We start from the raw sequence: 23,992 nt of genomic DNA on the forward strand, positions 1-23,992 counted from the left end.
GGGACTTAACATCTTAGGTCATCAGTCCCCTAGAACTTAGAACTAAATAAACCTAACTAACCTAAGGACATCACACACATCCATGCCCGAGGCAGGATTCGAACCTGCGACCGTAGCAGTCGTGCGGTTCCGGACTGCGCGCCTAGAACCACTCGGCCACCATCCTACCTCGGACATGGATGTGTGTGCTGTCCTTAGGTTAGTTAGGTTTAAGTAATTCTAAGATCTAGGGGACTGATAACCTTAGAAGTTAAGTCCCATAGTGCTCAGAGCCATTTGAACCTTTTTTTTTTAGTAAAAGAGTTAGAAAGTAAAATACTAGTTACAACAGAAATGTTATTGTCTTATGCATACATCTGCGCAGTTCCGAATATCGATGTAAGTTGGTACTAACGTAAGATTTGAAATTTTAGCCAGCCATCACTTACCGAACCCATTTACTAGGCGGAAACTGCACATTTTGGACATGAATTCTTTCCGGAGCAGGAAGTCAGTAAGCCACACAAATGCCAAACTGCCAACGCCACCAGTGATGTGAGGAATGGCTGATATGATCCCATTCTGTGGAAAAGCAGGAATACAGATCGTTATTGACAACGTACTTCTCGACTAAACTAAGAGTCTATGCGTCATATTATTGTAATAATAAGAAAGTCTTATCATCAGATAGCAGTTCGTGTCTCACATGCTGTGACCAGCACGCCGAAGTGTTGAGGCTGTAATGTCCTCTTCATTGTAGTTTCAGAAGTCAAGTGAAATAACGTGTTCATCATTGTGTAATATGAAGGGTTAAGACTCCAAGCGTTATTTATTCGGAAAAATAATCATCCACGATATCGTCATTCTATAGCAGTTTTGTCATACACTCACAATTACATCTACATTTAGAGCTATACTCTGAAAACAACAGTGAAGTGCATTGCAGATGGTGTTCAATTGTAGGGGGTTGAGGTGTATTCCTGGATTCATCACTTATAGCTGGTTCTAGAAACTTCCGAAGTAAGCTTTCAACGGATAGTTGTCGTCTATCTTCAAGCGTCTACAAGTTCTTTCAGCATCTTACTAATGCTCTCCCACGGATCAAACAAATCTATGACAATTCGTGCTGCCCTTCTTTATATCGCTTCAACACCCCCTGTCAATCATATTTGGTCCGGGTCCCACAAACTGGAACAATATTCTAGGATGGGTCGTACAAGTCTTTAGATGCCATCTCCATTGTAGACTGATTGCATTTCCCTAGTATTCTACCAATGAACTGCAGTCTGGCACCTGCTTTATAGTAGTCATAGTATACCACAGAGTAGCGCGAAAAGTTAGGAAGTCCTGTCTACAGTAGTTTAATTACACGCCATAAATGATTCTCCTTGTGATATTGTTGTAGTGTACCTTTGAAAATACTATAGCTCACACACTAATTTCTCAAATCACTTTCCAGAATGTAAGCACTAACATTGGAACAGCGGTACCTCGAACTCATACGTTCAAGCCACTGCTCTAATTTATCCACAAGAAGTCACTGTTTGGTGAGCAATTTGTGCACAATGCATTATTAGGCCCAAATTTGTTGAGAAATCTGTCACAGAAGAAAAATACGGGCAAGTCTTAGATCATGAATTAGTATTGGCTGCACGATGCCGCCGAATGCAGTGGAACTGCTGGTTCATACGCAATGACTCACGTCCACACCGTACTGCAGACGTCTTCCTTTTCTTCAAGCGACGATCAGATACCAGATCGACAACCTAAACACCTTACCATTCCTTGGAAATTGTGTGGAACGCGCCTTCATAGTCTCGATCTTACCGGTACGATAGTTTATTATGTGGTTATCGAAAAGACAGAGTCTCAAAGATGTGCCTGCAACACTCCAGGATCTTCGTACTGCAGTTATCAGAGATATTCGTGCAGCAGAAAATGATATTCTTCCGTAGACATACATTTCTAGACTCGCAATACCATGGACGTAAAACAAAGATGGCGCCATGGAGGTAAGAAAAGAAAGGAGGTGGCATTATAGACTTAAGCTGCACGTAGTTTTCAAGCCAGAGCGGGAGGGACCTGCCGCAATTTTAAACAGTCCAAAACATTAGCAGACTACTGTTTACGATTGCTTCTTGATCATTATTTCTGTCGTGTGCACACAACAGCTGGTTTAAATACTAAAAATTACAATGCGAACGTGGACAACGTAGTGTCACTAAAGCAATTTCGAACGTTTTTCTATTCTCGGATGCGTTATTGCTCCAGTAATAAGACACTTTCTGCCTTGTTAATGTAACTTTTTTTCGTTGATGAATTTCGGATAATCTAGAAGAGAAAAATGTGATACGAAAAAGGTGCTTTCGTAATCCATTTAATTCCACTTCTAGTGCAGTTATAGATAGCAAATGAAGTTGAACACCGAACTTACTGGTGCTGCTTCTTTTTTCTCACATTTTCAACTTTTAACTCGTAGGCTCAACAAACGTTCAAGTTTGTCAAAAGAAACTTCCGTACGCCTCCTTTGTTGGCCCACAAAAGTGTGCAATGAGAAAGAAGCAAGGTATGCTATCGTATCTTGTGTATATCAACAACGTGAACGGTTATTGAAATGTCAATGAAACAGAACTACGTATTTCGTTGATAGGAAATCTAACGTTAAGTGACAGAAATACAATAAGAGAACTACAATAAAAGTAAACAACGCAAGCAAAATCTGTGTAAACAAAAGAAAATATTGATTGAAAGGCTCCAACTACGAATTAAATCTGAATCCCTTAAACCCTAGCAGCCTTATGACGCTTGGCTGCTTGCTCCGGCAAGAGGACCCTGCAACATGTGGTGCTTGTGGTTTACAGATAACTGTGCTTGAGTTTTATTTTCCGACCAGCGGGCAGTGGTCGATTTGCCGAATATCTGTCCTCTTTGTTTAGTAATGTTCAAACGAATATGGTTACAGTTGTAAAGTTCTGTGAATTGACCAGCATTTTCCCAAGATTTTAGGGCGATGGTTTTAATGTGTTAACAGGGTGACTGGCTCACCCATATTTTTGTAATTGGTCAGCAAGTTACTTTTTCCTGGGCCTTCCTTTTAGCTCCTTTGTCGTTTTACTTTAATTTTAGTCTAATGTATAGCTATTTTCACCCTTTCTAGTTTGTTTTAGAGCATCTAAGGTAGAGTGATTGGGTGCTCGATTCGAGTGCATGAGTGTGGAACGATGTTCGAGATTTTTAACCACATTCGTTTGCCTTAAGAAGTGTTAGGGCGCTGATGACCTCGCTGTTGAGCGCCCATAAGCTCCAAATATCATCGTGTTATTGTGGTCTTCAGTCCTGAGACTGGTTTGGTGCAGCTCTCCATGCTAATCTATCCTGTGCAAGCTCCTTCATCTCCCAGTACCTACTGCAACCTACATCCTTCTGAATCTGTTTAGTGTATTCATCTCTTGGTCTCCCTCTGCGATTTTCACCCTCCACGCTGCCCTCCAATGCTAAATTTGTGATCCCTTGATGCCTCAGGACATGTCTTACCAACCGATCCTTCTAGTCAAGTTGTGCCACAAACTTCTCTTCTCTCCAATCCTATTCAATACCTCCTCATTAGTTACGTGATCTACCCACCTAAACTTCAACATTCTTCTGTAGCACCACATTTCGAAAGCTTCTATTCTCTTCTTGTCCAAACTATTTATTCTTCATGTTTCACTTCCATACATGGCTACACTCCATACAAATACTTTGAGAAACGACTTTCTGACACTTAAATGTATTAACAAATTTCTCTTCTTCAGAAAAGCTTTCCTTGCCATTACCAGTATACATTTTATATCCTCTCTACTTCGACCATCATGAGTTATTTTGCTCCCCAAATAGCAAAACTCCTTTACTACTTTAAGTGTCTCATTTCCTAATCTAATTCCCTCAGCCTCAATCGACTTAATTCGACTACATTCCATTATCCTCGTTTTGCTTTTGTTGATGTTCGTCTTATATTCTCCTTTCAAGACAATGTCCATTCCGTTCAACTGCTCTTCCAAGTCCTTTGCTGTCTCTGACAGAATTACAATGTCATCAACGAACCTCAAAATTTTTATTTCTTCTCCATTGATTTTAATACTTACTCCAAATTTTTCTTTTGTTTCCTTTACTGTTTGCTCAATATACATATTGAATAATATCGGGGAGAGGCTACAACCCTGTCTCACTCCCTTACCAACCACTGCTTCCCTTTCATGCCCCTCAACTCTTATAACTGCCATCTGGTTTCTGTACAAATTGTAAATAGCCTTTCGCTCCCTGTATTCTACCCCTGCCACCTTTAGAATTTGAAAGAGAGTATTCTAGTCAACATTATCAAAAGCTTTCTCTAAGTCTACAAATGCTAGAAACGTAGGTTTGACTTTCCTTAATCTATTTTCTAAGATAAGTCGTAGGGTCAGTATTGCCTCACGTGTTCCAATATTTCTACGGAATCCAAACTTATCTTCCCCGAGGTCGGCTTCTACCATTTTTTCCATTCGTCTGTAAATAATTCGCGTAAGTATTTTGCAGCTGTGACTTATTAAACTGATAGTTCGGTAATTTCCACATCCGTCAACACGTGCTTTCTTAGAGATTGGAATTATTATATTCTTCTTGAAGTCTGAGGGTATTTCGCCTGTCTCGTACATCTTGCACACCAGATGGTAGAGTTTTGTCAGGACTGGCTCTCCCTAGGCCGTCAGTAGTTCTAATGGAATGTTGTCTACTCCTGGGGCTTGTTTTGACTCAGGTCTTTCAGCGCTCTGTCAAACTCTTCACGCAGTATCGTATTTACCATTTCATCTTCGTCTACATCCTCTGTCATTTCCATACTATTGTCCTCAAGTACATCGCCCTTGTATAGACCCTCTGTATACTCCTTCCACCTTTCTGCTTTCCCCTCTTTGCTTAGAACTGGGTTTCCATCTGAGCTCTTGATATTCATACAAGTAGCTCTCTTGTCTACAAAGGTCTCTTTAATTTTCCTGTAGGCTGTATGTATCTTATCCCTAGTGAGATAAGCCTCTACATCCTTACATTTGTCCTCTAGCCATCCCTGCTTAGCCTTTTTGTATTTCCTGTCGATATCATTTTTGAGACGTTTGTATTCCTTTTTGCCTGCTTCATTTATTGCATTTTTATATTTTCTCCTTTCATCAATTAAGTTCAATATTTCCTTTGTTACCCAAGGATTTCTACTAGCCCTCGTCTTTTTACCTACTTGATCCTCTGCTGCCTTCACTACTTCATCCCTCAGATCTACCCATTCTTCTTCTACTATACTTCTTTCCCCCATTCCTGTCAATTGTTCCCTTATGCTGTTCCTGAAACTCTGTACAACCTCTGGCTTAGTCAGTTTATCCAGGTCCCATGTCCTTAAATTCCCACCTTTTTGCAATTTCTTCAGTTTTAATCTACAGTTCATAACCAATAGATTGTGGTCAGAGTCCACATCTGCCCCTGGAAATCTCCTACAATTTAGAACCTGGTTCCTAAATCACTATCTTACCATTATATAGTCTATCTGATACCTTTTAGTATTTCCAGGATTCTTCCATGTATACATCCTTCTTTTATGATTCTTGAACCAAGTGTTAGCTATTATTAAGTTATGCTCTGTGCAAAATACTAACAGACGGCTTCCTCTTTCATTTATTAGCCCCAATCCATATTCACCTACTATGTTTCCTTCTCTTCCTTTTCCTACTGTCGACCTCCAGTCACCCATGACTATTAAATTTTCGTATCCCTTCACTACCTGAATAATTCCTTTTACCTCATCATACATTTCTTCAATTTCTTCGTCATATACAGAGCTAGTTGGCATATAAACATGTACTATTGTAGTAGGCATGGGCTTCGTGTCTATCTTGGCTACTATAATACGTTCACTATGCTGTTTGTAGTAGCTTACCCGCACTCCTATTTTTTTATTCATTAATAAACCTACTCCTGCATTACCCCTATTTGATTTTGTATTTATAACCCTGTATTTACCTGTCCAGAAGTCTTGTTCCTCCTGCCACCGAACTTCACTAATTCCCACTATATCTAATTTTTAACCTATCCATTTCCCTTTTTAAATTTTCTAACCTACCTGCCCGATATAGGGATCTGATATTCCACGCTCCGATCCGTAGAATGCCAGTTTTCTTTCTCCTGTTAACGACGTCCTCCTGTGTAGTCCCCGCTCGGAGATCAGAATGGGGGACTATTTTACCTCCGGAATATTTTACCCAAGAGGACGCCATCATCATTTAACCATACAGTAAAGCTGCATACCCTCGGGAAAAATTACGGCTGTAGTTTCTCCTTGATTTCAGCTGTTCGCAGTACCACAACAGCAAGGCCGTTTTTGTTAATGTTACAAGGCCAGATCAGTCAATCATCCAGACTGTTGCTCCTGCAACTACTGAAAAGGCTGCTGCCCCTATTCAGGAACCACACGTTTGTCTCGCCTCTCACCAGATACCCCTCCGTCGTGGTTGCACGCAAGCCTCCCCACCAACCAGTTTAAGTTAAGAAATTTTGAAAAAGTAGCTAATAGGAACCAACACAAATTCCATTTTCGAGGCGCGTAAAATTGTGAAGAGTGCAATGACACTTAGTTCATTTTGAAATATCACGTGTCCCACGGTAGAAAATCTTCTGTCTTTTTAAGGTACAAGTTGGTGTACGACCGACGAAGTATAGTTTAACCGTCCACACATTATGTAACTAGTTTTAAAAATATACAGAATTTTCCACACCCTAAAGCGCTGTAACTGATCAATTAAGTTTTCTCCGAGTAACTTTAATATACTATACAACACCTAAATATGTAGAACTCGTATTATTTACAATCGCTGCACAAGACGCAATCTCACATATCACTAGAACAAAACAAAAGAAAATGCTGGAAACTGGTTATGGCGGTTTCTAGAACGCATTCCTTCGTGTGATTCTAAAATTAGTCACTAGTTTGAAACACCGAGCACGAAACATCATGTGTTCCTAGGTACACTAATCTTCAGGTACAACATTCTCGCCTACTTCATTATAGATAACTGCACCTTCTACAAAAAGTTTCAGCTTATTATTAATATTGTCTGCAAGATGATTAATATACAAAATGAACAGCAAGTATTCTAATACATTTCCTGGGGCACAACCGAGTTAACTTCAAAATCTCTAGATTAATCTCTATACAAAGAGTATGCAGTGTCCTCCTCCCCAGGAAATCCTCAGTCCAGTCACAAATCTCGCTTGATATCCCATATGATAGTACTTTAGATAATAGACGTGTGTGGTACCAATGACATACACCCAAACTCACCAAATGTGTTACACAAGAAACACCATTCTAGAGTCCGCATGGCTAAATTACTGTGTACGCACATGCACAGTATATTAGCATTATTCATACGTTTTATAACAAACAGCGATCATCTTACGGAAATGAAACACTACAGCAAAACAATCTGTATTACTGTAGATTACTGCTCAGTTATGGAAGAAGCACTGTTACGTGACTCACGCTGCGGATATCGAAGTGCAGGACTTGGGCGATGTACTGCGGCAGCGACGTGATGAGCAGATAGAAAATCCAGTCGAAAGTAACCATGATTGCGACGAGAGCCCAGACAGCCGGCGATGACATAATGCTCTTCCAAGGCACAGGCAGGTTCTTCTGTAACAGCAAAGATGCAACACCGTCAACTTTATACTCTTCAGTAAAGTTCGCGTAGTTCCCAAAATTAAAGGGCAACTGAACGATTTTTGAAACCTGGATTAATGCAGCGAGCTAGCTGAGGCAGTGGTTAGCACACTGGAATCGCATTCGGTAAGAAGACGGTTCTGATCCCCATCTGCCCAACCAGAGTTTGGTTTCCCTGAATCGCCCCTGGCTAACCCAGAAGGTGTGACTGTCAAGGGACACGGCTGATTTCCTTCCTCATCCTTCCCTAATCAAGCTACTGTTAATCTCTAATTACCACTTCGCCGACTGGGAGTTAAACTCAAATATTCCATTTCCATATATTTTCTGGTTCAACTATGTAATTACCGATTATGTACAATATTTGACAAGGACAGCTCCCTGTGGCCTATTTGTTGACGCTTTATGATAGCGCAGCCGGACAGCATATCTAGGATCTGTGTTTGGAGCTGGGATAGTGCAGTGTATTGTAATGGATCGATGAAAGAGTTGGGTTCAATGCCCTATCGACGACGAGGCCACTAAAGAAATAACACAAGCTCGATGTGAACAATGGGGAAGCATAGGCCATTTTCAAACGAACCTTCTCACCCTTGACCGCAATCAATTCAGGTTAACCACGGAAAATATAAATATCGATGACTGGAAGGCGATTTGAGCCACAGTTTTCTTGAATATAAGACCAATCCGATAAGAAAAGTTTTAGCTGGATCGATATACATGGCCGTCGAAATGAACGTAACACATATCGCGAAGACAAAGTATCCTACGTCATACTGCATGAGCTCAGGGGGGGGGGGGGGGGGGGAAGTCGCCATTGTAAGACTTGTTTCTGATCCTATGTTAATAGACCACTTTTCTAGGGCTTCCAGGCTACTTATCTCTGTCATACTGAAGAAGCATACACGTGAAACTTCCTACGTTCCTAATCAGACCACATCAAGAAATGCGCTATTGGCCAGCTGGAAAGACGTCATTTCAAACTCTTTTCTTCCTGTAATCTCCTTTTTATGCTTAATACAGTTCTAATATAAAACATCTTCTTCGTTCTTTAAAACTTAAACATTTGTCTGTTACAACCCCTTGTTCAGTTCCTATATTATCTCTGCTTTGTTTCTGTTCCATCTCTCCGAGGTTTTTTGGTCTGTCCTATGATCTTTTCCTGCTGGCGGATATCTCATTATTGTTGTAGGCATTCTATTTGTATTCATACTTCTAACATGATCTCTCCATTTACTTTAATCTCCATAATCTGTTTATTTACGCTTTTAAGTCTTAGTTCTTGTCTGACTAAAACTTATTGTGAAATAAAGTGAAATAATGACCCAGTAGAAATGATGGATTGAATGGTAATTGATTAACGCAAAAATCTGCAATAGTCCCATATTGTATCACAAAGAATTCTAATTTATGTTCAACTGCCAAAACAGTTTAAGCAGGAAAAATACCACAGAACACAGTTAAAAGAATCAGAAACACACACATCTATAAAAATAATTTATATCAATTTAAATATCAACTTTAATATTAAAATGTTTTGTATAAAAATAGGTTAAACAGATTTATAGATTTAAATAGCAGGAGCATAATACGAACTGTACTCTATGAAAATGACGGCATAATGCTTATAAATATGGTTTGGAAAAATTAAAAATGTTATTTTCACATTTCTTCATATTGGTGTCATTTAGAAGCTAATTTAAATTAACATTTTATAACCTTTGATTTTTAAAACCAGCAGGTAAAATTTCCTACCATCATGAAAAAGCCTAACAATTAAAACTTATATAAATGACTCATTTAGTGATATATATTTTTAAGAAGCACAGAATGGAGATTGATTTTCGATGTACCATTGACGACGAGATGGTTAGGTAACGAGCCCAAGTTCGGATTTTTTAGGGATAAGGAAGGAAATCGATCGTAACATTCTCGCTAGTACCATTAAGGATTTTGCCTCTTATTTACTCAACACACAAAGCAAGGATGACGACTTGAACACCACGTCTCTTGGCAGCGAGTTCAGTGACAATTCTCTCTGTTTCTCGGCGGTCAGTGTCTGTTACTGCAAAAGCCATGGCGTAATAAAATTGCTCTTAGGTTGCCACGAACATTTACATTTTTTAAGTCAGCATTGAAGTGGTTGCTTATACATGGCAGGCACTATGTTGTTGACAGTGTTCTGCTTACTAGGTTAAGACGACTCTATGACAATGTGTCTGACGAATATAACAAGAAAAATACAAATAATAATAAAATTCAAAATGAGGTGCATGTCTGATCAACTTTAAACTTTGTCATTGATAGAGGCAGCACCACAACTATAGCTAAGCGGCTGATAAGTTTGAGGTATTTTTATGCGAAATGGAAAATATGATTTAAAAAATAGTATAGTACTTTCAGCTAGCAGAGGCCGCATAAGATACCTGCAGACCGTCACAACAGGGAAATTACAGTTAATTTACAAGGTCATTATTTTGTGGCACAGAAAGAGCTAGTGATTGGGTATGTTACCTTAGCAGCTGACCGTATTGTAGCCTTAATGTAGTTACGTTCGGTTGGGTCGATGTACGAGTGCTGCGACGGCGAATCTGCAGCCTGGAAGAACCAAGGCACACACCACAGCAGTCCGACGCCTCCGAAAACATAGAAGGAAAGCGGCCAGCCACCGATGGTCTCGCACAGAACGCCCGTCACCGCCATGGATACGAGGGTTCCAATAAATATCCCTGTCGGCAAACAAACGTCACAGCAGCTCTGTAACAACAGGAAACACTCACTGCACATTACTGTCAGACGTATGATTTCTTAAAGTTACTTTTGAAGTTTCTGTGTAACAACTAATAGCATCTAGAATGTAAGTTCCACAGGCTATAAACTGAAGTACAGGTCGTAGATAAAGTTACAATCTTTTTTCCCATCCACTTAATGCTGTTACGATAACCCAACTGTTTTAAGAAGGGTGTTCCACCATAACCTCACTTTCACAACACACAGCACTGGCAACACACGTAATTTTTGCTCTGACGTCCATAATAAACTGAGTGCACTTGATAAGGGAGTCTCAGTACAGAAATAATCAGCCAGGGGCGCTGCAGTAGACTCCCTTGCTACGAGCAGTCGATTGAGAGAAGAAAGCCACACATGCAGCTTGATTACGGGCAAGCTCAGGCAGCACTTGTTTTCTGGACGTAAAACAGCGTCAAAGCCATCTGGGAAAAGAGTCGACCTTTGTGGGGGAGGCCCGCTGTTTCCCATCGCTGTGGGTCAGCGTTTTTAGCTTTCAGCCCAGTAAATTCAATTAGAGGTTCCCTATTTAACTCGTCTTTCAGTAATACTGTTTTCTGTTTATTTACAACTGAGATGTTCTGTTTGATTTTTTCTAGGAAACCTGAGGTATCAAACCGTGTAGGGATGTCACTCTTGGTATCATCATGAATATTTGGAAGTCTAATGTGATAAAATAAACTATTATGTTCAGTATAACACAGTTTAACATGTATTATGGAAAAATTTTGAATGTGTAGCCTTAGGGAAATTCAACAAGATGAATCTTTGAAAAGTGTAAAATAATTATTCCAATTGCTATTAGTTAATGAAACACAACATCAAGTTTACTCAATTAAATAGGAACAAGATTTTCCTTAATTGTATACTCATTTTAAAGTTTGCTTTAGTAATTAATGCAGCAATACCATGTTTACCCCTAAATGATGTTACAAGTCTTACATCTACCAAAGTCCATCATCATTTTAGCAAACATACAGTTATTCATAAGTTTCAAAATTCTTCCTAAAGTTATAATTTGTATTCACCCTTTTCTGTGCGTTTACCTCAATGTATAGTTTCACCTAGGGAGGTTACTAAATGATAAAATTTTATATTTTTTTAAAGTTTCAATTTATGATGCAATCATTGTTTTAAATTTCTTTAGTGAGTAATATAATCTTTTTCTGTTTTCCATCATTCCTTAGTTGTTTTAAAATTCGTGGAGGAATGTTCCATCTACACAACTAATTGAAGGCAGTTTTTTTATTGCTGTACATGTTTCTCTTCTTTTAGTTGTGAAGCGTCTTCAGTGGACTGTAACACATGTTTCTTTATATACACATAATAAATGTATTATGTGGTAGTTACAATATGTTACTATGTTACATTCTGTCATATTTTTCTCTTGTTTGTCAGGTTAGAATCAACTTTTGTTACACAAATTTCGTGATGTGAAATCATCGTTTGGTGTTACGATTATCAGCACTGTTAGCCCATGTGTGTGATCCTGCGGATGTGTTCATTATTCTCCATGTTCCAGTTTTTCCGATTTCTGGCGTTCTTTAACGTATATTTACTTCAACACATCTCATACATTACTTTGCATTTTGTGTTAAACATGTGTATGTTTATGATGTGTAGCATTGACAACTGTTGCTGTTTGTTTACCTTTTGACTTTTGTTTGTGCTGTGTGTGTGGTTTGATATTTCCCATCTGTTTTGTATATGTCTGTGTATGGGTATTTGCACATGTGTGTGAATATGTGTGTTGTTCTTTGTGGGAGCTTGATTTTTTTTATGGATATTTGTGTGTGTATGTGTATTGAACACACCAGAGCAATAACGCTGCTATATACACAAAACAAACACAAACAAATCAGAACAATCACTAAAAAAATAACCAGAAAGAAAATCCCAGAAATGTACAACACACCCACCACCAAAATTTCGCCAAAACTAATAAATCTCACAGGTATAGAATTAATGGAGAAAGAAACACAGCTATTAGAGAAACATCAGTACAAAAAATAGATAACTACTACATAGAAAATCTGATTATAGAAAGAGAAAGCATCCTGACAGAGGAAGAGAAACTAGAAAATAACACTATAAATGTTGGGCTAACACAAGAACTTGCGAAGAAAGAAGTAAGCAACACTATCACCATGTCAAAGAAAGAGCAAAACAGAAAACTACAAACGGAAAACAACACCATTAACCCTTTCGCGGCTGGAAGGCTGAGCGTCCTGCCTGCCTGGCCGGGTGACAGGGACGAGCGCACTGCGCGCCTGGCCGGCGGCGGCTGTCGCAGCCCTGTGGCCGCTGCAGGCTACGGCCGCCGCAGGCTTCCCGCGTGTTGCCGCGTGCACAGAACCACTGTTCAGCAGCGCCTTAAAAAAACACTATACTCTGTATGGTCACTTTGGTTATAGTTTCTGATAACAACGAAAGAGAGCTTCGAAAATAGCCAACACTTTCAGTTATATGTTTATTATGGGCTGAAAAATGGTTGGTTTAGAAAAATGATAGGAACTTTTTTAATAGTAATTCCAAAATCCTCTAACTAGAGATTTACACCGTCGATGTATGTGCCTAAAACATATTAAAATTCCACTATCATCACATGAATGTATTTCAAGATATATAGTTTTAAATAGAGTTGTGCGTAGCGAAAACGCCCAAATCTCGAACAATATTCTTACTACGGTCTTAAATAGATAATAATTACAGAAATTTAAAACCTAATTTTGTCATGCAATCGGACTAAAAGTTAAACAAGGAATATATCTGCATAACTCATTTTGCGATAGGCCCTTGCCTTCGTTTGTAATTAAAACCTAAAGTCGATTCTCCACAGTAAGAAATTGGATAGTAAACGCCTACCTTCTTCTAGCTCGCTGTCTTCTTTTTCAGCCCGTCACGTTCAGTACGGTTTACTTTAATGGTTTCCCATCCTCATTTTCGACGCAGGCTTTGGACTGCCGCTGGCTGAGTTAAAAACCATTTTTTTTACTTTTATCTGCTTTTTTTTGTCCGCAGCTCGTGGTCTCGCGGTAGCGTTCTCGCTTCCCGAGCACGGGGTCCCGGGTTCGATTCCCGGCGGGGTCAGGGATTTTTCACCTGCCTCGTGATGACTGGGTGTTTGTGTCGTCTTCATCATCATCATCAATCATCCCCATTACGGTCGGAGGAAGGCAATGGCAAACCACCTCCACTAGGACCTTGCCTAGTATGGCGGCGCGGGTCTCCCGCGTCGCTCCCCTACGCTCGGTAAACGGAGTATGGGACTCATTATCATCATCTGCTTTTTATTTTTATTTTTTTATTTTTTACTTTTATCTATTTGAAACGTACGAAGTTACTAAAACGTGCTAATATTTCTTTAGCGTGTGGTAATTTTCGAAACATGGCACCATGCAGAGAGCCACATCGCACTTTTTGCATCTTATGCGTGTCATTTTTCGTTGTGAATGAGCAGTGCATACTACACAGCGTCTCTGGGGAATCTCCTTTTTCTCCGTTGCTACGAGGAACCCTGGATAATGTCCCTCTTTATTCTGCAGTCGGAAAGGGCTTTCTTCTTTGGTTGTCCGTGGGATCGCACTTTTACACGTTTGACTATGAAATCTGTCAAGCAATTGACGGATTAGCTCCAAGTGGTATTTCGCTAGTGGTATCTTCTGTTGCTTTTGTATTTCAAAAACAGTTTTTGCGTTCAGCACACACAAGTCAGTCAAATGAAAGAATACTTTCTTGTACCACTTCAGTGTCTTTCGGATGCACTGTACAGAAGATAATAGCATGTCTGTCTTATCCACTGCACCCATTGACTTATTATAGCTGACGACACAGGTGGGTTTCAATTTGTTTTGGCCTGTTCTATGTTCTTTCTTCTGTGTCTCCACAAACTCTGGTCCATTTACGGTCGAAAACATCCACACTTCTTTCTTGTCCATCCATTTTAGTGCCATTAATGTTCCACAAGATTTGAACTGTACTTCCCCTTTTTTCAGCTTGTCTGGTAACGGTGGTAGATGTTTCCTGTTTTTTCGTACTGTTCCGACGGCGTTTGTACATTTTTTGTGGAGCCATAGAAATAATTCTGGGCTCGAGTACCAATTGTCCAAATAAATGGTATGACCTTTGTTGAGGTATGGCAATAACAAACTCACAACAACATCGCCTGATTTTCCCCAATCAGAATTTCCAGATTCTATTTCCGTGGCAGCACCAGTGTAGATAATATAATCCAGAATATAATTCGTTTCTACGTCACAAAGGACGAAAATTTTAATGCCAAAACGACTACGTTTATTTGGTATGTACTGCTTGAATCGGAGCCTTCCCTTGAAAAGTAGCAAACTTTCGTCGATCACTAGGTTTTCAAAGGGTACTACTGCCTCGCGGAATTTATTTCTTGTGTGACCTACAATGAGACGTATCTTTACAAGAATATCTTGAGACGCGGTGGAATTGTCACAGAAGTGCAATAAACGCAGAATCAATTTGTACCGGTCCCTGGCCATTATGTTAGAAAATATTGGTGTCTGAAGCAAAGAATCTGTCGACCAATATTCATTCACTTCTAACTTTTTACTTCTAGGCATAAGCAGAGAACATGCTAGGAAACAATAAAATTCTGATGGCTCTATATGCTTCCAGCGTGCTAATCTACTGGGCACTGTCGTCATTTTTTCAGTAATAAATTTATAATAATTATTGATCTGTGTACAAATGGCAGAAACAAATTCCATGGACATGAAGTACAAAAAGAAATCTAAATGACTTGCTGACTCTTCGAAGTCCACCTTTAACCCGCTAAATGTTCACAAAACGGTGTCGTTTCGTCACAGGATGATTCTCCGTCCAGTCATACTTTCTTTTTCCTGACGAAGTTTCACTTACTCTATCTTCTTTTCCGTCTTCAGAGGAAGAATCTTCTGTTGGTGATACCGAGGATTCAGCAATAAGTCCAGGAGCATCCAACTCTTCATCGGAAGAAAGCTCCGAAGTATCACTACAATCTTCGTCACTGCTATTCATGAGGATATCCATGATTTCCTTGTCCGATAAACTGTGTCCCGACATGGCAAAGTCTACACACGCGAACGCTGTCGTCTCACCAGAAGCGAAAAACGGACTGGCCGATTGTTAGACTCGTAAGCAGAAAGTGTGCAGGGGAGGGGAAAACTAAAGTGCTTTCTCACTTTACAAAGAAGACCAGACAATGAAAGTGTTGTCTGAAAAGTGGACAACAGCCAGCAGCCGCTCTATTGTGAACGTTTACCTGTTCCCGAGCCCGGGCGTATATGTATGCCATTAGCCGTCTGGTATTCCCGCCTGCCGGGCGTAGATGTATGCCCGTAGCCGCCTGGACTTCCCGCCGGCTGGGCATACATCTACGCCCGTAGCCGTCTGGTCTTCTAACTGCCGGGCATACATGTATGCCCGTAGCCGCGAAAGGGTTAAGAAATTAAAAAGGAAAAGTACAAGCCAATAACATCATAGTCACAAGAGCTGATAAAGGGAAGAGCATCATACAGAATAGCACGTGGAAAAAACTTGAGATTTCATCTCCTCTATCAATATCACAAAACTGAAATCTGACCCAACAGTACTCTCCCAGCCATACAAAATAAACAGCATCAAAGACATCAGATACATACTCACATACAAATAAGAACAACACATCACAGAGAAGAACCCAAGAGCACCAACACTCAGACAACAACCCAAGGTCCACAAACGCCTTAATCTGTTCAGACCTTTTATTAATTTCCTGAATGCACCATCTAACCATGTGGTAAAACACATGAACAATATCATAATGCAACATTATGAAATGAAGAACAGCAGGACAGTGAAAGACACAAATGAACTCTTAAAACAAGTAAAAGACTTACACAAACAGCATCACTCATCTCTTTTCATGTAGAGAACATGTACACCTCAATATCCAATCCATACACAATAAAAATAACTGAAGAAAACTACTGACATACAATACACTACCTGCAGACAACATAACTAAAACCATCAAACCAATCACATTCAAAATTACTTCTAATTTGAAAAAGAATTTTACTTATATGAAGATGGGCTTCCAATGGGATCCCCAATATCAGGAACATTGGCAAACATATTCATCAACCACACAGAAAACACACTCTTTGATATAGTAACCACAGAGAAAGGATACTAAATTGTTTACTGGTGCTGATATGTGGATGACATAATCTGTTTGGTAGATGAACCAACAGAGAAAATTGGCAGACTTCATACAGATATAAACAATATATATGTAAACATTCAATTCACCATGGAAAAAGAAACACAAAAGCAAATAGATTTGTTGGATACAACAAAGGAGAGTGAGAACAATAAAGACACGTTTGGCATCTTCAGAAAGCCAACAGCCACAGACTCAATTATATATGCTTCATCCAATCACGTGCAAAATCAGAAGCTAGTGGCCCTACAACACATGTAACAAAAACTAAATAATATTCCACTCATAGCCACAAACAATGGTTACAGCACCCTTATAGTACAAAAAGCCAAACCAAAATATTAAAATACAAGCAAAGAAAAATGAAAACAAGCAGAGAACACCAACACCAAAAACACAACAGCACACACAGAAACACAAAACAATAACACAATGACACAGGTAACAGAAAAAAGGAACAGTTTAACCTACAAAGACAAAGCGACATAGAAGATAGCAAATATATTAAACAAACAGGAATTACACATTGCTTACAGAACAAGAAACACACTCCAGTCACATTTACATACAACAGAGAGACCAGATAAATATTAAGGAGCATGTATCACTAGTCAGAGTGCTAAGAATGTAAATCACTATATCTGTGGTTAACAAGTAGGAACTTCAAAACTGGATATAAAGGACATATAAGAAGTTGGAAATATGAAAAGAACCATTATATCTTCGCCAAACAGTTGATAAAACATGGATGTGAACTATCCAACACAGAACACAAGACAGTTATTACAGTGAATAATGGCAAAAAAAGTTCTTGACATTGCAAGAAAATTTTCACAAACGAAGAAGCCCTTGTTATGCAAAAGATGGTACTTAATAACTAAATCCATAGAAGCAATAACTCTCTGACCATATTAGCCAGAAAAACAATAACAAACAGACACCTGACACATAATCAGATATTAAAGGACCTTCCTTTCCATCCCTTCTCTCTCTCTCTCTCTCTCTCTCTCTCTCTCTCTCTCTCTCTCCCTCTCTCTCTCTCTCACACACACACACACACACATACACACACAAATATCCATTTAAAAATATCACACTCTCACAAAGAACGACACATTTACACACAACAAAATACACAACATACACATACACACACACACACACACACACACACACACACACACACAACACAAACAAAAGATGGAAGATAAACACACAATGCCAGCTGGAAATGCTACACACTGAAAACATGCACATGTTCAACACAAAATGTAAGGTTCAAGTGATGTATGTGATGTATTGAAACAAATATGGGTGAAAGAATGTCGGAGATCAGCTAACTGGAGCATGGAGACTAATGAACACATTTTCAGGACCGCATACAGAGATATATAAAATCCCATAATTAAACTCTGTTTCACTTGGAAAAATTTTTCTTATTGCACTAAGATCGTCTGTTTTTAAATATGATCCTTACGTTTCTAAAGAATGTGCTAAAAAGTAAACGAGTCTGTATACTTGAATCTTGCACCACAATATCTTTTTTTGTGAATTACAGCAATGTTTCTCGAAGCTGATTTATACTCCTTCATGTTCTATGATATTAATTAGCATATTGTAGATTTTTTTCTATACCGCAGATTGTTTTTATTTCTATATCACAGATTATCATCACATTTCGTATATGTTTGTAATTTAAAAAGGAACATCATAATTGCTCAAATTGTGAAATGGAATGGGTATTTTAAAACTAGGTCTATAGTTCAAATTGTAACCAGCATGTGAATTTGCTTTATAGGCAGCAGTAAAGAGACAGTGATCTCTATCTTTTATTTCATCTACCTGAAATTCTTCATGGCAAATACAACAGAGCTTCAGTGACTGAAACTCTTGTTTTTCTTTGCAACTTATACCCATTCTTTCCACTTTGCATTGCTCAAGCCTTCATTCAGAGCCTTCGAAATGAAATTTAGCTTATTTATGAGCACTACATCTGTGTAATCTGAAATTTGAATATTCGTCATTGCACCTAGAATGCAAATAACAGGCTACATTGAATGGCGTACATAATTGTACTTGCATGGAATATGAAACACAATTTCAGATATGATTTCGTGTGGCACAATTGGTTCCAGGACTCACTCAGTGCCTGCATACATTACAAAACGCACCTTTTGCTTCTTTCTGATACTGACAAATTTTATGTGTTCATTCTTCCTGCTGGATACTATACTGTTAAGCAGTCTGAACCGTGAACAATTCATTGGTCAGTTATCTGTTCTTTGAATGAAAGTAACAAAGATAGTGTCAACATACTACGATAGGCATATGATGAGCAGTACACTAACATACAGCAACCTCGAAAAGTGTTAAGAAAACTATATACATTCATTTTGATTCGTCTAATATAGGCAGAAGAAATTTGCAAACAAGTGAAAGATATATTGTAAGCGATTGATTAACTTTCCTCTATCTGTTCTCAAAAATCAGAAAAGAGGATTTAAGAAGTGTCTAGCGCCTTGAACTATATCTCATTATCTATTACAGCTGAGCACATTCAAGCCTTAATAGCGTAATCAGCAGAAGCTCAGTCAAGATTACTAGTTTCTTGCTGTTCCTGACTTCCATTAAATCATTTTGAAAGTTGTTCACCCGTTATTCACTTTCAACACTTCTTATGCTCTCATCTCATGCATGCAAAACGCTATTTCAATTTGAGTGTATATGTGAAATCTAGCTAAGTTTTACAGACATACCTATGTTAATAAAATAAAACTGATTCTGAACTGCGTTTTGAGGGTAAAATCTGTAGCTCAGCTTTTCTTGAGCAACTGTATTATTTGCATGTTTACTTCTGTAGGCGTGTTCAGATCACCACCAAAACCAATAACTTCATATAATCTCCAAGCATCATATTTCACTGTGTCGACCTAAATGCATGTGCAAAAAGCAATAGCCTCTTTCACTGTGAGCTGCGCACCTCCATCGTTCTTGATGTTATGTTTATAATATAGTGCATACAGTTGGGGATGAGAGGTTTTCATGGCTGGTCCTTAAACGGTGTGTTCTCCTCCTCATAAAAACACTGGTGCCTAAACTTTGCTTACAACGAACATCGGCTACAAAATTCAAAAAAGTTAGATGATGGTCATTTTATCTCTTAGCACCAGTAACACAGCATCAAGCAGACCCAAGATCGAAAGTAATAAAATTATATTAATCAGTCAATAGCATCTATTACATTATTTCTGTATAGTAGATGATGCATTATCTTCTTCCCTGAAAATGGCGTTTGGTGAGGTAGAATATTACTGCTTTTGTCGTTATCCTTGCATATTACGAAAGTACGCAGATTAAGTGATGCACCACACTAAATTTCTAACCGTCTTGGAGATTATGATTGATGGTATGTTTGTATCTGAGATGTGGAAATAACATTGTAACACTGTGTACTGCATCATGTGGATACAAAAATCGAGCCACAATCTGGTTTTGGCTAGCAGCCAACCTTTACATTAGACGAGTAGTGCCAATAAAGTGGGCCTCATGTGTTTTGTACTGATATAGAACCAAAATTTTAGTATTTTGACAAATGATGCAGATAATTATTCTTTTTTAAAGTACTGTTTTCCTTTTGATAGGAAGATAGAACCACAGCCAGGTTTTGGCATCAAGGGTCACTTAATCTGTAAGTTAAACTAGTAGTTCCAAAAAAGTGAGCTGTGTGTTTTACATACCATTATAGAAGTAGTAGTAGTAGTAGTAGTTTTATTCATTCATAGATCTCTTTTTACAAGGATATAGGACATGTCAAAGTATTTACAAGTTTCGGCCAATTTAAAATAATCTAATTCGTATACACATATATTTACAGTCTTCTAGTTAGAGACAATCATTAGATTTGCTCCTGGCTAAGTGGAGTGGCCGTGTGGTTAGAGGCACAATGCCACTGATTGCGCGGTCCCTCCCACAAGAGGTTCGAGTCCTCCCTCTTTCATGGCTGTGTGTGTGTGTTGTTCTTAGCATTAGTTAGTTTAAGTAGTGTGTAAGTCTAGGAATCGATGACCTCAACAGTTTGGTCCCATAGGAATTCACATACATTTGAACATTTTTTGAACATTTGCTCCTGGTATACAATACCTTTTTTTGCAAATAACTTATTAAATAATTTAATGTTACACTGTTCACTACCAGTCACTACATGCACTATACCCACATTTTTTCATAACACTTCACTCACTACACACACAAACACTAACACAAACACAGACACTGGTGATCTCTGGCCCATTTTCTGCACTGCAACTTCGCATTTGCTATCCTGAAAAACTGAATCAGCATTCCTCCATAATGAGTGAGATGTTGAGCTCAGAAAGAGGAAGAGGTGTTAGGAATGTGGTATGCATAGCTTGGGGTGTAAGTTTTTCTAGAAAAGGAAAAAAAAGAAGAAGAAATGTGTGAAAGTGTTATGTGGAATGTTGGATGTTTTATAATCATCATTATTATTATTTATTTCTATAACTTTTCTTAAGCAAACCCAAACTCTGCTTTGTCTAAGTAATCCTTCAATGTATAAAATATATTGCTTTAAAGGCACATTTTAGCTGCCTTTTTAAACAAGTGTACTTTTGCAATTTCTTTAATCTCTTTTGGTAATTTATTGTACACTTTTGTTCCTTGCTAGAAAATGCTGAGTTTTACGTTTATTTTTTCTTAGTAAATGTAAGTTAAGCCTAGCTCTTGTTCCATGGTCATGGACAGAGCAGTCTGTTTAGTAATTAGCAATGTCATTTTTCATGTGTACAACTTATTGGTAAATGTATTGATAAGGAGCAGTAAAAATCCCCAGTGCTTTGAACAGATCTTTACAATGGGTGTGACTACTATTTTTAGTTATTATTCTTATGGCTCTTGTATGGAATTTGAAAACTGAGTTAATATTTTATACATTTGTTCTCCAAAACAGAATGCCATAGCTAAATTGAGTGTACATATGAACAGTACATAACTAAAAGTCACTGCATGTTACACACTGATGACAGGATTCTAAGGGCGTAACAGGCTGATGACATTCTGTTTGCAAGTACCTTTCTATGTTCACGCCACTTCAACAGAGACTCAATATTCATTATTCGAAATTTTGCTTTTGTTACACAGTCTATAGAGATGCCATCTAATTTAATTTAATATTGTCATTTTTCCTCTTCAAACTGAAATTCATGGCATTAGTTTCCTTTATGTTCAATCTCACTTTATTGCTAATTGACCAATCGTAAATTTCCTTGAGAGTTCATTTGCTCCTTTGCAAGGAGTTTTCTTGTTTTCTCGGTGACTAATATTACTGTCACCAGCGAAGAGAATTTTTTCACCATGAGTAACACTACTGGGAAAGTCGTTGATGTATATCAGGAATAGTATTGGCCCCAATATGCTACCTTGAAGAACCCCTACATTAACATTTTGCCATCCGCACGTCTCGTACAAATTTATTCGCTTGGCACCGTCAGTGCTAATTCGGATTACTTTGCTTGTCACCAACCGTTCTTGACATTATCGGGATATTACAAATTGTAACGTTTTACTAATCTCAACATTGGTTCTCATAAGTTCTCAACCCTGTTCCCCTACTTTCATGAAATTTCGAGGATATATGTATGTAAATAAATACAAAAATTGTTTACTTCATATATTTGTTTATTTGCATTATCTTTGGTACTTAGTATTTCTCTTTCATATGATATGCACCAAAACAGACTCGAAAATGTAACTCAACTCCACAAGATTTACACATTAACTTTGTTGTTCTTTTTGTTTTTGATTTTGGAATATAGGTGGCAGTTTCTCACTTTCGTTTATTCATTTCGGAAATACATAAGCCTATTACTTGGCATTTATTTACATGAGACATACGTGATGTAGTGGCAACCTCCAAGTTTTGCTCTGCACATTCATCATAAATAATCGTATCGTGTGTTTTGTCTGACATGATAAAAGGGCACAAATACTTATAAAAACAAACAAAAAACTTGTTGACATGTGTAACGTATTTTTACCTAAACAAATCTCCGACAGAATGTAAAAGATACTAAAGTACTGTCGCCAGCCACTGCCTGTGGTGTCTTCGGACGGTAGAGTGATAATGTATTTTGGTTCTGGTAAGTGTTTTACTGAATATTTGGATCTATTTGAAGTATGTGTTATCTCTACTCTTTGCACCCTACCTGCTAGGTATGATCGAAACCAGTCATTAGCTACCTCTCTTATTCCTAATGCTTCTAATTTATTTAATAGAATCTTGTGGTCGACTGTATCAGAGGCCTTAGAAAGATCCAAAAATATGCCTGTGACACACTCATCATTGTCAAGAGCATCAAGTACACTTTTTATGTATTCTACTATGGTTGACTCCATGTTTTTGCCACTCTAGAAACCAAACTGTGATTCGTTTAAAAGATTGTATTTATTCAGGTAATTCATTAATCTATCTTCCATAATTGCTTCTATTACTTTTGAGAATGGTGACAGCAGGAAAATGGTCCAGTAATTTTCTGTCTCTTCTGCATTACCTTTATTAAGCAAAGGTACAGCTCTTGCCTGTTTTAACTGCTCTGGAAATGTCCTGATGTGAAGGATTCATTTATTATATTTGTTAAGAGGCCTTGTGTAATCTCTATGCATTGTTTCAATACACACATTGGGACTTCATCTAAGCCTACTGACTTCTTATGTTTTAGTTTTGGAACAGTTTTATGGACTTCATTCTCTGTGGTTGAAAGTAACATCATTATATGTAGTGCAGCATTATTTACAGGTGTTATATTTTGTTTTGGGGAGCTTTTGCTGTAACGTCTCTGCAATACTTGAAAAACGCTCATTTACATAGTTTGCTAAGTGTTGTGGATCATTTATTACACTATCCCCCCCTTGCAGTATGTTATTCTGCCTTAGTTTGCCTCTTCCCATTACCTTTTCTATAACATCCCAGACTGCTTCACTTTTATTCTCTGCATTATATGTTATTTTGTCATTAAATGACTTTTTTTGCATTAATCAGCACTTTACTGTAGATCTTTTTGTATCTATGACAGAAATTTAAGAATTCTGGATCATTGCCACTCTTTTTCATGGAACTGAGGTATTTAAGTGTTTGGAAGGACTTCTTAATACATGCTTTTACCCAACTGTTTTTGTGACATATTGATATTTGTGGAAATGCCTTTTCAAAGTTCAATTTAAATAATGTGGAGAATTTAGGGAATTTCGTATTCAGTTTGGTTTCCTTATACACTTCATCT

At 38.2% G+C, this 23,992-nt stretch overlaps 1 protein-coding gene across 3 annotated transcripts in view; it reads right to left on the reverse strand.

Annotated features, from left to right (window-relative positions):
- LOC126355391 (sialin-like) overlaps positions 1-23,992 on the reverse strand; it is an 84,698-nt gene that overhangs the window by 35,569 nt on the left and 25,137 nt on the right. For all 3 annotated transcript variants that reach the window (XM_050005686.1, XM_050005688.1, XM_050005687.1), the window contains exons 5-7: positions 10,214-10,428; positions 7,520-7,672; positions 429-561 (exon numbers count right to left, since the gene is read on the reverse strand). In XM_050005686.1, the coding sequence (XP_049861643.1) occupies positions 429-561; positions 7,520-7,672; positions 10,214-10,428 (501 nt within the window). The remainder of the gene's footprint in view (positions 1-428; positions 562-7,519; positions 7,673-10,213; positions 10,429-23,992) is intronic.

This window comes from Schistocerca gregaria, chromosome 3, assembly GCF_023897955.1.
Source record: "Schistocerca gregaria isolate iqSchGreg1 chromosome 3, iqSchGreg1.2, whole genome shotgun sequence".
Taxonomy (NCBI): Eukaryota; Metazoa; Arthropoda; class Insecta; order Orthoptera; family Acrididae; genus Schistocerca; species Schistocerca gregaria.